Genomic DNA, 15,869 nt, shown 5'->3' with positions numbered 1-15,869 from the left:
TAATCACAATCACTCTTTGTTTCCAGGACTATTTTCTGTAGCAGATAACCATAAGATGAGGGTCAAGTCAAGCATCAAATATTTGATGCACTTTTGATATACATTGATGTATTCTTTGGAGGTGTGTAAGAAGGGAAAAAAAGGAGGAAAGGTTTCTATTTGTGACGTAGTTGCCAAGCATACCTCTAAGACTGCAAGAGAACAGCATCAAAGTGCATAGTAGGCAAAATTGAGAAAAGAGGGGGGAAGGGAGATAGAGAGAGTGGTCGGTGCGGGCGCTATGGCCATTATGTACTGACGGACAGCGGCAAATGTGACACCTTTGGTTTCGTTCACATTTACGGAGAGGAAATGAATGCCCGGCGCTCTCCTTCGGAAATTATGGCAGCTCCACTTTGCGCAGGAGGCTTTGTACACAAACCCATGTTTGCTCTGATGCCGAGTCCGTGCCTGCGGATCAATCAGTAACCACTGGCAGATCTCTGTGTATACAGAGAGCATCTCGCAGCTCTGTCCTCCACCTTTTTCGATGCTCTCCTCGTCATCTTCATCATCATCATCATCCCCACTGCCTTTCTTCACCAGCCACTTTCACTGGATCCTCTCACTCTCTCTTTCTCTCTATCTTTCTATCTTTATGTATGTTAGTATGTACATATACATATATTTATATATACATTGGTTTCATAAATTACTGATGTTATAGGATATCTTAGGGTGCCAGGTGTGTGGAAGTTTTCGAATTTTTTTTTTATGCCTCCGCAACGAAGTGGCCGGAGGCATTATGTTTTCGGGTCGTCCGTCCGTCCGTCCGTCCGTCCGTCCGTACGTCCGTACGTCCGTCCGTCCCGTTTTGTTTTTGTCGATATCTCAAGAACCGTGTGGTGGTTTTTCATCAAACTTGGTATGAGGGTATATTCTTGGGGGATAATACTTTGTGTGGATTTTAGGGTCACAGGGTCAAAGGTCAAAGGTCACAGGTTATTTTGTGAAAAAAAATTTGAAATTTCATGTTTTTCTCCATATCTCGCAAATGGTTCAAGGTATCTTCATGGAACTTAGTATATATGCTTGTACCGATGGGCAGTGATTATCTAGGGAAGTTGGGGGTCATGGGTCAAAGGTCATGGGTCAAAGGTCAAGGTCAACTCCTCAAAATATCACTACTTTCCTTAGAATGCAATATGCCTGAAGGTTGTTTTTTTTTTAAAACTTGATGTATGGCATGTATTACCCAATATATATTTTTGGGGAAGTTTCTTGCCAAAAGGTCAAAGGTCAAAAGGTAAAAGGTCAAGTGAAAGTGCTTAATTGCACTTTTTCCTCCATATCTCGAAAGTAACTCAAGGTATCATCATGAAACTTACATATTTATGCATGTTCAACCTAACAGTGATTCTCTTTGGAACTGTGAGGTCAAAGGTCAAATGCCAGGTTTAGATAATGCTATTTTCCCATTTGATACTGAAATTATACTTTTTCTCAATACCTTGAAAATTACTCAATGCATAAATACTTATAAAAGGGTCAAAAGTCAAGTAAAAATCATCAGTTCCCCAAATACCTGCACTCTGACATTTTAATCATTCATCCAATTGAACCTACTTCTAGGAAAGTGAACATTCAGCACATTTGTGTCAAACCTGTCATTTTAATATTTTGCCAATTGTGTGAAACTGTCATCACACATTGTCAAGACATTGTACTATAGACCTATTAGGAGAACCATGCATTATGGCGGAGGCATATCAGTAGCCATAGCGATATATCTAGTTTCCCCTCAGCTTTATTGGTCTTTATTAACTGATGGATGAATAAAGAAATAAACATAAACAAAAGTGTAGAGAATAAGAACATAGGACAGATATGTTCACATTCTCATATCTCTCTTCTCTGTTACTTACTGTTTCTGTTGTCTGTTACATCTCTGCCTCCTTAAATTCCCTACTTCTTCCAGTAGATTCTCCTCAGTCATTTACAAGTCTCTCTTTGGGTCATTTTCTGGATTGATATATTGTAATTTTAACATAAAATGTTGCAGCTTTCATTAAAAAAGATCACATCATCAATAGCATACAGTATACCCCTGTATCATCTGCATAAATTATACATAGATATGCTTAGTTTCTAAGACTCTTTCTCCCTCTTCATCTTTGTGTTTTGTCTTTTTCTGTTAATTATAATTGTCATTGGGCATTTCTATCTTTATGTTCATGTTTAATGTAGTTTTGTTTATGTTCGCTAAATCTCTGCTACATTTGCTCTCTGAATATTTCATCTGTCGGTACTCCTGATCACTCTCAAGTTTTCCCTTCCCTCTGTCATCAAGATTTATTGTGATGAAACTCCCCGTGCTGTCTCCCTCAATATTACATTTGTTCTTACCTATGTCTGATTGGGTCCACGTCTGATCGCGTGATTTCAATCCATCTTACCTCTGCTGTTGCCATCAACCGTTTGCCCTTGGCATTGGCTCTTTACTGACGGTCGATGATTGGACTTTATTCCCTGTTTTCCTGGCTGTGTATCCCTGCAACAACATCGCAGCAAAAGCTAGTCGTGGCGGAAGTTTTGAGCAAACAATCATGTGTTCGTGCTGTGAAAAGTGATAGTGTGCAAAAGGAATCAAGAGTTGTTGTTTTTTACACTAATCCCCGTTGCATCGAAAGTAAACTCATTTGTGCAATTTGTTGTGAGTTAGGATATATGGAGGGCTGATTGATTCCAGAAATTTAAAGAAAGAAAGAAAGAAAGGAGTAATTTTGTGGTGAGCGAGGTGGGAGTTATCCACCCTCAAGCAAAATCCTCCCACGCTGTTGGAGAGAGTAGCAAGTCCCTCTTCACAGCTGTGTGTGTGTGTGTGTGTTTGTATGTGACTGTCGGCTGGCTGTCCGTCACCTGTGCGTGTGTCTGTCATAGAGGGCTCCGAGCAGGAGATTTAGCAACCTCAACGGCGCAGTTGTCGCCTCCCAACCAGCAGGCCATACCTGGAGTCAAACACGTTGAGTGATTGGGGTGAGGATGGAGTAGGGGGATGCCTGAGTCGCAAGCTGCTATTAATGCAGGTGGAAGTGATGGTGGATGTGATTGGTGGTACTGATGGTATCTAGAGTAGGTGATGATGATAGTGATGAGGACAAGCAATGTAGATGCTGCTGGTCATGATAGCAATGAAGTGTGCCACTAGTGATGATGATGATAAAGATAATGATGATGATAAAGATGATGATGAAGATGATGATGACGGTGATGATGATAAAGATGATGATGACGGTGATGATGATGATGATAGTGATGATGATGATGATGATGATGATGATGATGATGATAAAGATGATGATGACGGTGATGATGATGATGACGGTGATGATGATGATGGTGATGATGATGATGGTGATGATGATGGTGATGATGATAAAGATGATGATGATGATGATGATGATGGTGATGATGGTGATGATGATGTAGTTATGATGATGTGATGATAAGATGAAGACTCTGTAACCATAACTTATAGTGTGATGATAATGGTGAAGAGGATGATTATAGAAGACATGATTATAATTATGTTGATGATGATGAAATCAAATGTTAGAACTGCACTGCATCGATGTTGACAGTGATGATAATGATGAGATTAGTATGGCTATGTTGAGGAACAGATGGAAATACTGTGGCAATGTATCTACATGTGATGATAATGATAACAGCGACAATATATTTCCATAATCACACCCTAATCATCAACATTGGTCATCAGTAAACCATACTGTAGGATGACTATGGATAGAAAAAAAAGGTCATCTTTGACACTGCTGAAAACTTCTTCATGAGGAGTCCCATCTCCAGTTTGGGAGTAGTGCAGTGAAATTACTGTGGTCTGTATTCACATTACAACCCCGTGTTTTTTCAGGGAGGTGGATGGATATTTTATATTCTGATATGTACATGTACTTTTTCACATGTAATACAGTTAGCCTTACTCAGTAGTAATATTAGTTAGGATCCCTGTTTTCAAGTACGTAAACTGCTTGCCGTAATGCAGGAGTAGCTGTGTATGTAACCAAAGTGATTCTACCTCAGTATGTAGATGTGTAGATGTGTGATGTTCTATTGAATCAATTTGCAACTGATGTCAACCAGCCATCACATCAACATCTGGAATCTGTTCAAGCATCTTATTTCTGTCTGGAAATTATCTATCTCCACACGATCTTTCTTTCTCTCTCTCTTGGTTATCCTTCTTTTTCTCTTCCAATTTCACTTTTGCTCTTTCTCTCTTTCTCATGCTCCTGTCTACCTGTTTCTGCCCATTTGCATGGTTTTCTTAATATGATTTATTAATCTGTATATTTCATATCTTTTTTATTTCTCTGTTAGACACTCCCATACCTTTTTTTTTTGTTGTATGATATTCTCTATTTGAGTTTCATTCAATATCAAATCCATATTAACAGTGAAATTAATATTACCACCAACAAAAAAAGCAGCTGTATTTTTCTTGTGCTGCTGAATCATTTTTCCAACATACAGTACAATATATTTGGTTTTTTTTTCCTCTTTTTTTTTCCATACATACACACACACACACACACACACAAGAACAACAACCAGAACAACTCCAACAACAACAACAACAACAGCAACATCAACATTTGATTCATGCTGTTCTTCATATTTTTGTATGTCTCTCTGTTTTTGTTGCTGCCATCCAGGGCCAGATGAAATCTCGCCACGAGCCTCACCAGCCAGCAACACACGCAGCTCAGCATCCACGCCCTCCAAGTACCACCTAGGGCCCTCGCCCCTCATCGCCCCGCCCACTTCCAGCCCCCCAGTGGTCACCATCGCCCCAACTCACACCACCGGCTCCACTCTCGACTCCCGAAGGGTACGTCAGAAAAAAAGAGCCTGCCACGGCCGGGTTCTTTTGCATGACAAACATTCTCATTTGTGAATGTACTTACAAGCAATGTTGATGCCAGTTAGTGTATGTGTTTGTATCGAAAGCAAAGAAATCCAGTTCAGCTGATTTACTTGATACAGAGATATATACTCCAGTGGATTTTTTTATAAACTTTATTCTTCGTTTTGTCATAATTGTAATCTGAATGGCCGTTTTAAAACAGAGCACTTAAGGATTTTGATGATCTCAAAAGGACTTATTTATATATCTGGAATGTTTTCCTCCCCCTTTTGTTTGTTGCAGCCTGAGGTTGTTGTAGTTGTTGTTGTTTTGTTTTGTTTTGTTTTGTTTGGGGGGAGAGAGCAGGAAAGAGGACGAAGTGTCGGGAATGAGGAATGGGTCAATATTTTGCGTGATTGCCTCTGCGTTATGCATGATTTACCTAACCAGTCCACCATGATATGGGCCTCGTTTTGCACGGCATATCTGGGCAAGGAAAATTGCCCATCGGCGCTGACCGGCAGCGGCTAATTAAGCAAAAGATGTGGATAGTGGCGTAATGATCTCGGTCATGCAGGGTACATTTGATTCCGATTCCCGTGTTTCGTTTTTTTTTTAATTCAAAGTTTGAAAAAGAAAGGCAGTCCTCTGTCTTATGGCACATGCTGTCCAATGTGTATTCTTTTATGATATTGTTGCCTCCCAAATCTAGAACTCTTTCAGGTTGTATTTGTATACTACATGTAAGTATAGTTAGATAACCTCTTGTTAGGCTCTATCAGTAGCAGGATTTGTTTATTGTCAATCCAGCAGGCATCTGTATACTAGTATGTGATGCGAGGGGTTTCATCTGCATTTCTCTCTCCTCTCTTCACTGTCTTGTGGATTTTTATGGGTCTTGCAGTAATCTTGCTGAATGGCTGTGGTGTCCAAAAAGAGGAATTATAATAAATGTACGGATACAAAGGAAAATGGCAGGAAAGCAGTAAACTGCTGGTGTTACATATGCCATGAGCAGCGGCCAGGCTGCATGATCATCCCTGCTTCAGAGCAGATTGCTGATGCAAAATAGCGTCGCTGGATTATATTATATCCGATGATGCATAGAGTCATGACATTGAGTTGGAAGTGTGGGTGTAAATTTATGGCTCACGTTTGGTGCTAAACATTTGATGGACATTAATGCCTCCGTAAATCAGTATTGAACAGCAACCCTCCCCTCCCCTGTCCACCTCTTCCCCTTACCCCATCCCCCTCCCTCCATCAACCTTTTGAATATACCATGCAGCCAGGATGTAATTTTGGAATGCTTCTACAGAATTTAATCTCATTCTCAGATGTCGCTGTTCAGTTGTACGTGGTATCTTTTCTTCCTTTCAATGTATCTTTCTCCTTTTCTCTCTCTCTTTCCCTCTCTCTCTCTCTCTCACACACACACATACACACACACACACAAACACACAAACACACACACATGATATTTCAGTCTCTCAATCCTCTCATCTCTTACTTTGCATCCGTTTCCGAATGAGACATCAATAAGGCGTGCAGTGAAAATACCTTCTTTTTTTTTTTCTTTCACCAACCCGCAAGATCAATGGTTTGGGGTACGTACAAATCTGCACCCCCTCGGTACGGCAAAAATGAGCTCAAGCTTCGTCAAGTTCCTCCACTGAGTCTGTCTCCGAGTTGATTGTGGCTGGTTTGTGACAGATTGCCGTGCACTCTAGGTGTACTTTCTCGCTCTCGCCGGGAAAGGGTCACGTCGCCGAAGCACAATATATCCAGTTCCGAGCTACCCTTCGCTCACACTTGTGTAGCATTTAAGGCATCTACAATTACGACGCGTGGGTATTTGTCCTGGCTGCCATGCGTAATATCACCATGTGTGTGTGTATGTGTGGGGGGGGGGGGGAATATTCCAGAGGGGTGAGACTTAAAAAGCATGCAAACAGTGCTCCGGTTTGGACTGCGCTTTTTGACGGATATTGGGTCGGTTGGTTGCCGCGGCTGGCTGCACCCATGGCGATCAGAATCGTATTGACATGACACATTTTTCCAGTGTTTATTGTGAGTGGATTCCGCAAGGGGCATTGTCACTACGAGGCAAAAATGAAAGTGACACAAGAATTTGCCAACTGTCCATTCCCTCGTCCCCACTGCAAAACCAACCCTGTGCACTAAGGGCACTTGTCCTCAAATTTATCTCACAATTGATACTCTTGACTTCATTAACTGGGAATGGCTTGTGGGTTTTTGGCGATTGTTCCAAAGAGAAGCGTCGCCTTTTTGAAAAGTGAAAGTGAAAGATACAGTGTACGCCACAAGTCTTTCTTGAATTGGAGTCTGCTGTGTTATCTTCCACAAGGCAATCATCGTATAGATGGTCATGTTTTAAAGGGATCGTATAGTTTTGGTTGAGACCTAATTTCAGGTTTCTAATATTTTTTTTATGAGATAATGAGAAACCTCTTATGAAATATGAAAAAGCATGTAATTCTATGAGGAATTCAACGTTTATTTGATGAAAATTGGTTTTGAAATGGCTGAGATATCCAAAAAAGAGCAATTCTAATAAAGTGTGGGACCCATACTTTATTACGATCACTTTGTTTTACTTTGTTTTTGGATGTTTCAGTCATTCCAAACCCGATTTTCATCAAATAAGCTTTGAATTCCTCTTAAAATGGTATGCTCTGTACTATATCATAAGTGTTTTCGGGGTATCTCGCAAAAATTTAAAAGCCCAATTTTCATCTCCACCAATACTGTACCATCCCTTTAAATCTCAAGGCGCGGATGAATGCAAAACACTGATGTATGCCATTACACATAAGGACAAAAATGCAAGCAAGGGAAGAATGAATTTTTGCATCCCAGCCTCAGCCCCCCCCCCCCTTCCCTCATTGATGATTAGGCACAATGAAAAACTATGATTTTTCATAACCTTCAACCATCTAAAAAATGTGGGAATGAGCTGTTAAGAACATAGTATATTAATGGTACTCTATGAAGGATATCTAAATTTTATATCACATGAAATATGTTTCTTGGTTAGAAAATGTGTATAAGGATGTAAACATAGTCCATTATATTCATTAAGGACAGTGCGCAAGGTTGCAAGGCTCGTTAAATATTTGGTGTATTGTTCTTATTGATGGAAATAACTATTAACAGGTACAGTGTATATTTATGTGTATAAATTGGGTAGTAGTGTACATATACATATGAGTGGTGTACATGTAATAATATGATTACAATGACTCCTGCATCAAATCTGTCTACTAACAACCACCTGCCTTTAACAACCACATTTCTTGTATCCTTCAGTAGTCATTTGAGAAAGTTTTGATATATTTCCAAACATACATACATACATACATACAAATGCACATAACATGCATATATTTGTTTGTTCATTGTATGAGTGTGCCACAACTCTTCATGTAAGCATGACTGCAGTGCTTAGAGAGCACCAAACTTAACAAGCAAAGTATGCAGTAGGTTTCACACAAATATGTCAGTCTCATTTTGATAATAATGATAATGATGATAATGATAATAACAATAATGATAGTAATAATAATAATGATAATGATAATAATAATAATAATAATAATAATAAAGGATATTGCACAATTACATGACAACTTTTATGATATATGATGTTTTTGAGTAAATTATTGAAGGAAATCATAACTGGTAATAACCTCAAATACCTGATATTCCCTACTTCAAGATCAAAGGTTGTACTACTCAATCCATTCACTTTAATTTCTCTGTGGTTTTGCTGTTGCTTTGGAAGAAAATGAGGATGTCTCTTATTATGTACAACAAACACACCCACACTTTAGGTTACACATGTCTAAACATGCTTCCCTTCAGGTATTGTCATTATGACCAAAGGAGAAAAAAGGAGGAGAAATTTTGTGCACATTTGATTCTGTTTACCTTGTCAAATATTGATTCACATCAGCCATTAGTTACTACGTACTATGTAAGATGCATAAACCTACAAGGACTTGATTGGCCATCATGTGTAGATTATGCAGAGGCTCACATACTACATTTTGTCCTCCTTTCTTGCCCCTAAATGCAGTCAGTGAGTTAACCTGTTTGAAATTAATATTGTAGAGACATCACATCAGTGATAGGGATGATTTTCTCATGCTATTTCCTTTTGTTGGTTCTAAGAAATCTGCGACGTTTTCTTACTAAATTACCTGGTATTTGTCCTTATTCTGTTCTTTCTAAATTTCCTCTGCTTGTGGATGCATAGCCTCAAGAGAGAAAGAGAGAGAGAAAGTCATCGTTTGTAGACAATAATCTGTGTTCACTCTTCACAAATATACTCTAAGGGTCTTGCTCCTAGTTCCTCTTACCGATGAATTGTGTGGGCGCCCAAGGGACGTATTATTGCATGTGAGCAAGTAGTGTTATCTGGAAATCTAATAGGTAGATTGATGATTTCTCGTCCCAGAACTAAATTGGTTTTGTAGTTTGGATGAGCACAGGCAATGGGCGAGCCGCGCCACTTTAAAAGGGTTTTTCCACGTCGAGCACTGTCAAATTGACATGCTGATAATATTTGTCATTACCCTGTGCTTATCACTCGTAGCCTATCTGCTGTCGTTTGTCGAGGGTTTATTACAGTCGTGTTTAACAATATCACTCCAGCAGCCATCAACATTCTGCCCGCTGGTTTTTGTTTTCAAAATGTTTGCCAACTCACTTGTTATTGGTTTTTTTTTACCTTCTTTTCTCCCATAGGAGCTAGAGAGAAGAAGCCAGAGCAACTCAGTTGATCGCAGCCTTAGTCGGTCCCTGCCAGGAGAGGGCGCATCATCCATTTGGAGAGGAAAAGAAAGTCCTAGTCTTGGTCCGAGGAGGTACGAACATAGTCCAAAATAAAGTTAAGGAAGCACAAGTACATTTAACACTTTGTGACATCATTCAAAAGGAGAGAGGTTTCCATATATCTCTTTGTAGGACTGCAGTTTGTATAAACAAGGACTCAAAATATTTAGCTAATACTTGACATGAAGAGCGCATTCATCAGTAAAGGTTGGTAGCAGCTGTGGTCAGGCATTACGGCATTCTTCTAGGGGAAATTTTCAATGATTCTTTATTTTGAAATTTAAGCAGCACTTTGTGTTGTTGGAAACAAAAGTCACAACGTAAGGTAAATGCAAGATAAGACGTAAATCTAAGATGTGCAGATCTGATGGGCTAACTTATTTTTGCTTGATTGCTGTATAAAACTAGTGGATGGGGGGTGGGGGAGGGTGAGGGAGAGACAGCAATGAATGGTTCCTTGAATTTGTCCTATTCCTATATATTTTTTTCTCTCTCTCTCTTGCAGACCACTCGCCCAACTCCCAAGCAAGTCGGAGGAAATGGCCGGGCGGGGCTTCCAGCCATATCGTGCTGGTGAAGACCCCATCCGACCCCCAACCGCCACGCCCCACCACCTTGGCCCCTACGACCCGGCCGCGATGGCCGCCAGTATCTCCTCGTACCCATTCCACCCGGCTTTCCTGACACCGGCCAACCTTCAGTATCCCACATTCAGGTGAGTGGCAGTTGGTCCAGAGTGCCAGAGTGGTCAGCCAGAAGCTCTCCAGAGGAACCCAGGCCTGCTAGGTCTTCCCCAACCCACTGTGTGCTCTGAGTGCTAATTAGCATGAAAAAACCCATAGCTTCACTCACCCTGTCCAACGCCCCTAGCATAAAAAGGGTTAACTTTGCCTGAGGTACCCTGGAAGATTAGCTGTTGTGGTTGTCTTGATTTTTTTTCTCTCTTATGTTCTGACAGGAGAATGTTTAATAAGCCTTCCTGGCATATGGGAATTATCATTGCCCTCTGAGATGCATGTAACACAGGAGAAACTTCCACGAAAGCTCTTTTGGATAATGTGCGTTTCCCTGAAAGATAGATCAAAACAAAACCAAAATAGCATGTGTAGTCTTCAGGACTTGCTGAAAAGTGAGCCAGAGACCAAAAAGATTTTTTTTTTTTTTTTTTTTTTTTTTTTTTAAAGAGGGTGGGGGGAGAGAAGGGGGAAATTTGGGGCAGAGATAAAAAGGTTTTAGCATCCCACATGGACTGTGTGGCAGCTCCTTACATGACCTCCATGAAAACTTGTGATCCATTGATTCATTATTACATTTTTTTTTCATGAAATTGTTTACCAAGTGTCATTTTCACAGACAAGCAATTAATCTGCACTGTAGCTTTGAGGGGTAGATACAGATGACCCTTTTTAGGCATAAAGCAGAGAGTGATGTATTCATGAAAACTTGCTGGTAACCAGTATGTAAATCATTTCTTTGAACTCGGTTTTCAGGCTTCCTCATATACTGTATTCCTCACAGTATCTGCCTTCCTATTTCTACATTTACCTTCTTTTTTTTCTCTCTCTCTCTGTCGCTCTGTTTCGTGTGCATAATATGTCATTATATTCCCCTTGTGGCTATTACCTCTATTGTATATATTTCAATCATACATCACACTGTTGTAAGATTTGGTTTTTCATGGCCACCATCTCATTATATTTCATTCTTTGTCATTCCATGTTTGTATTTGCCTCCTTCTCATTCCATCATTTCTGAGCCTTTGCTAATATGTTGTCTCTATCTGATCTTGAGTTGCTAATATACTCCATTGATTCTCTATTTCTTCTCTTTTGAGATAGTAAGATCATTCTCTCTCATTGTACTTTTGCTCTCTGCCACTCTCCCTCTTTCTCCGTGTTTCCTTTCCCTTTTCAGTATTCCCATGCTTGTTACTCTTCTTTTATTCATGGCGATTTTAAATTTTCAGGCGATCTGTTTTCACCAAACTTGTCAGCTGATGTCACTTATTCCTCTCTTGCTCTCATCTCATCCTGTCTTCTCCCTTTAAGGCATTATTTACCATTTGCAGATGAAACAAAAAGCTTTAGTGCTGCGAAATAGTTCTAAAATGTGAGTTAGGGATAGAAACAACCAATGTAAAAATGTTTATCAGTATAATCAGTGTGAAGTATTGTTAAATATACAAAATGTGAACAATGGGTATAATGAAATTATTTTTGGAATATACTGTCTACAGTTATGGTCTATTGAGAAAAATAGTGATATCTCCTATATTTTAGGCTTTGTTGCAAAATTTTCATATGGTAGGATGTTATGTGATACAACTGACCTACACATATGCATCGAATGTTATAACTCAAACTTTTTAAAATCACTCCTCGCAATAGTAAACAGCACCTTTAAGCTTGTAACAAAAAGGTTTTGAATGCTATAATCACGTTGTGATCCATACAGTTGGATCCACCAAAACCCACCCCTCTTCTACCTCCATTCTTAATTTCCCACCTTCCATTTTTTTTTTGGGGGGGGGGGGGGGGGGGGGTGAGGAATTCAAATCTTAAGTTTTCAAGTGAAGATAAAAAGAATAAACCAGTATTCATGCTAGGAGATGTTGCAGTAGCTTCCTTTGTAAAGTTCATTTACCTCTGGATACATGCTACAAAAGTACATCTTTTCCTGCACTCCCCCACCCCCCTTCTCTCTCTCTCACACTTGATCGTATCACGGTACAGGCAGTGTCACCAGCCCTCATTGCAACCAGGGCTGCCTGCTTGCCGTGTTTAATCGCCTGGAAATGAGTCTTGAAACTAATGCCGTTCAGTGTAAAGACCCTTGAAAACGACTCAGCAACATTTCCGCGCGGCTGATTCCCGATTTGACAATGACACACGCAGAATGGAGTGAATAGCAAGCCCTTGTTTTCTTGTTTTATTTTGCTATTTCTCTCTTCTTCTGTTTTTCAAGCACTGGAAGCAAAAGAAATGCGTGTAGGGTTTTTTCCTCCCCCTTTTATTTTTGCATTTTCCCTCTCTTGCTCAAAAACTTAGAAGGCGTTGATCTTAAATGCACCATTGAGATTTAGTGTGAAAAGGAAGGTATATGTGTTCCGATGACTTAAAACAGCAGAGATGCCAATGAATACGATTTTGTAGTATTTATTACGATAAACAGAGTGAAATACAATAATACGACATTGCCTCTTGAAAGTGGGACTTTCAATGACGATGTAAAACTGCAGAAAACTGCGATAAACCACGTCATCATATTGAAAGATATATCACTACATTCCTGCAACCCCTACAAAAAAAAATTTAACGACAAGCTTAAATGGGCGGGAAATATGCCGAGTTTTTACAATTTTCTCATTGATGTTGATGAAGTAGCAACATTTTACTTGCCTGGTTTTACCAGAAAAAACACTTTGCTTTGACATTTCAATGGTCTCGGGCCAACAGGCTAGTGGTGGTGTCAAGATGTCATGAAAATCTGATTTTCCTCTCAAAAATCTGAGTTTTTTAAAGGATATTCTGACTGGGTTTTTTTTTAATATCAAGAAGTTGGCATCTCTGATATAATATGCACTATGATTCTCATTAAATGCTGTCACTGTTTAAATGCTTGCCTCAGTCAGACAGAAAGAAAAGCTATGTTTCAAAAGACACAACCTCGAGTTTTGCTGTTTCAACTTCAGCTCTGTTGTGCATTTTGGTTTGGTTTGAAACAAGATTTGTTATACTCTGGAGTTTGTGGAAGAAATATTTTGAAAATCAAGTAAACTTATCTATTCTGTTTATGATAGATATGTGGGTATTACTCCCAAGTACATAATAGAGACACACATAGATAGTGCATGTTAGCTTGATAAGATATTCATACTTTAAAGGGACTGTACAGTACTGGTTGAGGTAGGGATTCATGTTTTGAACATTCCTAAGTGAGATAATGAAAAGCCTCCTATGAAATATGAAAGAGCATGTAATTTTAAGAAGGATTCAGCGTTTATTTGATAAAAATTAGTTTTCAAATGGCTGAGATATCCAAAAAAGTGCTAATAATAAAAGGCGACATGCCCCAACTTTATTAGTATCTCTTTGTTTCACCTTGTTTTTGGATATCTCAGCCATTTCAAAACCGATTTTCATCAAATAAACTTTTGATACCCCTTAGAATTGAATGTTCTTTGACATCTCACAGAGTGGTTTCTGAATATCTCACAAAACGTTAAAAGCTAAATCTTCACCTCGACCGGAACTGTACACACCCTTTAATCTGTCCTCTTCAGTTAAGATTCGAGACAGATTTGTCATAACTTTCCATCAGCTGTTGAATGGAGAGATGATTCTTCCGTTCTTACCTGTCAACACTCCTTCGTATGAGATGAAAGATGAAGAGAAGGTGACAGGTTACACCAAAGGTGTTGGTCTGAGTGAGTACCTGTATTAATAAAAGGGTTTTAGACAGTTATACACTTAATCCCCCTCCCCACTCCCCACCCCATACCAGTGCTGTGTTGGCATGACTTCGCATATTATCAATTTTGGGAGTATGCTATTGTTGTTGTGGCCAAAGAGGGAAAGAGGAAGGCGGTTATAAGTAGAGCTGTTGTTATCATTGCCTGCTATCTACCTCTCAGTGGCAGTCATCGTCATGACGATGCGTAGCCCTCCAAGTGTGGTGCTGATGTCATCCTTGCTTTCGCTGTGTGTTCGTCACAGATGATGTAATTTTGTGGTTTATCCTCCGACAAGCATTTTGAAGGAGACGCAGACTCACTGCTTCTGTAACAGCCTGTCTAATTTGCTATCACATATACTTTTCAGAAAGAGTGCTTTTGATTGTCCATATCATAATTAAAGTGAACAGTAAAATTGGTTCTACATCCCTTTTCATAGCCACACTCATAACTTCTGACAAGGATGATACTGTATTACTTACTGAGCAGTAGTAACAGATTTTTCCAGACCCCCCCCCCCAAAAAAAAAAAATAAATAAATAAATAAATAAATAAATAATAATAATAATAAATGAATAAAATGGAAAAAATGTTGGACATTAAGTATTAAAAAAGTATGGCTTACTGGTACTTTTATTCCTGTTTTTATGTCACTGATACTTTCTTTCAGACACCACTGTAGTTTGGTTTGTTCTGGTGAAATGGATATAAAGCTATACAGTGTATTTTGTTTGACATCCCAAATCTACAAAACTTGTATGTGAACACAGGGTCAGAATGCTAACATGAAAGTCTCAACATGCCGTAAGACATGGAAGTACAAAGAAACTGAATTGTTGTGCTAAAGTGACTTGGGATGAGACTTACTTTGAGATCTGAAAGAGTGAAGAAATTTTACAGTTCCCAGGGAGATATTTCTAACTGTGGTGCAGCTTGAGACTCACAACACCCGATGCTGAGATTTTGTCAGATATTTGCAGAGCTTTAGGCGGAGGTTTCTATCATTAAATCAATGTGCAAGAGTCAATATACAAGATTCCAGTAAGGTGAACATTCCATTATTAGATTTTAGATGTATTCCAGGCAAGGAATGATAGTGCAAATGCCAAATCAATTTTGCAGCAGCTTAAAGGATACATAAGTTTTATGGATCAAGTTGCTTCCTATTCTCAGTGATATCTTATGCTCTGTCAGCTTGCTGCATCCTCTGCTTGGCGAAGGATTTTTTCTTTTCTTCGGGGCACGGCTGAAGAATATCCTTTCGAGCATGGCTAAAGAATATCTCTCTGAGTGTGTTCTCGCATGTTTGATATTGTGCCTCGGAGGCCCAAACAGCGTTGACGCCGAAAAATGTCCACTTCTACTTGCATCACAGCTTTATTGAATATCAAAGAAATGTGGCTGTTCTGCCAATCTTCAACACGCTGTTAGAACACAAATCTGATGGTACCGTCATGCAGAACATCAGCCATAAATTACATGGAATGGTTGTGATATTGCATGCTCAATATCATAGTAATTGTTCAAAGCCCAGATTGACGTGGTAGGCCATATTGTTTTCTGTTTTCTCATGAAATGGCCACTACGTATTCTCAAAAAACTGTGTGGAATAGGGGATGAAGGCATCTTTTTAAATCTCAACCACTTAAGAAG

The 15,869-nt window shown here is 39.4% G+C and overlaps 1 protein-coding gene across 4 annotated transcripts in view; it reads left to right on the top strand.

Moving 5' to 3' along the window:
* LOC139716184 (uncharacterized) overlaps positions 1-15,869 on the top strand; it is a 204,339-nt gene that overhangs the window by 160,294 nt on the left and 28,176 nt on the right. For all 4 annotated transcript variants that reach the window (XM_071627750.1, XM_071627748.1, XM_071627747.1 and 1 more), the window contains 3 exons: positions 4,716-4,891; positions 9,677-9,795; positions 10,269-10,478. In XM_071627750.1, coding sequence (XP_071483851.1) covers positions 4,716-4,891; positions 9,677-9,795; positions 10,269-10,478 — 505 coding nt within the window. The remainder of the gene's footprint in view (positions 1-4,715; positions 4,892-9,676; positions 9,796-10,268; positions 10,479-15,869) is intronic.

The sequence above is a fragment of the Diadema antillarum genome, unplaced genomic scaffold (assembly GCF_040938485.1).
Source record: "Diadema antillarum isolate AM-2024a unplaced genomic scaffold, OU_Dant_1.0 scf00000062, whole genome shotgun sequence".
In the NCBI taxonomy this organism is placed as follows: Eukaryota; Metazoa; Echinodermata; class Echinoidea; order Diadematoida; family Diadematidae; genus Diadema; species Diadema antillarum.
This window is presented reverse-complemented; position numbering and strand designations above follow the sequence as displayed.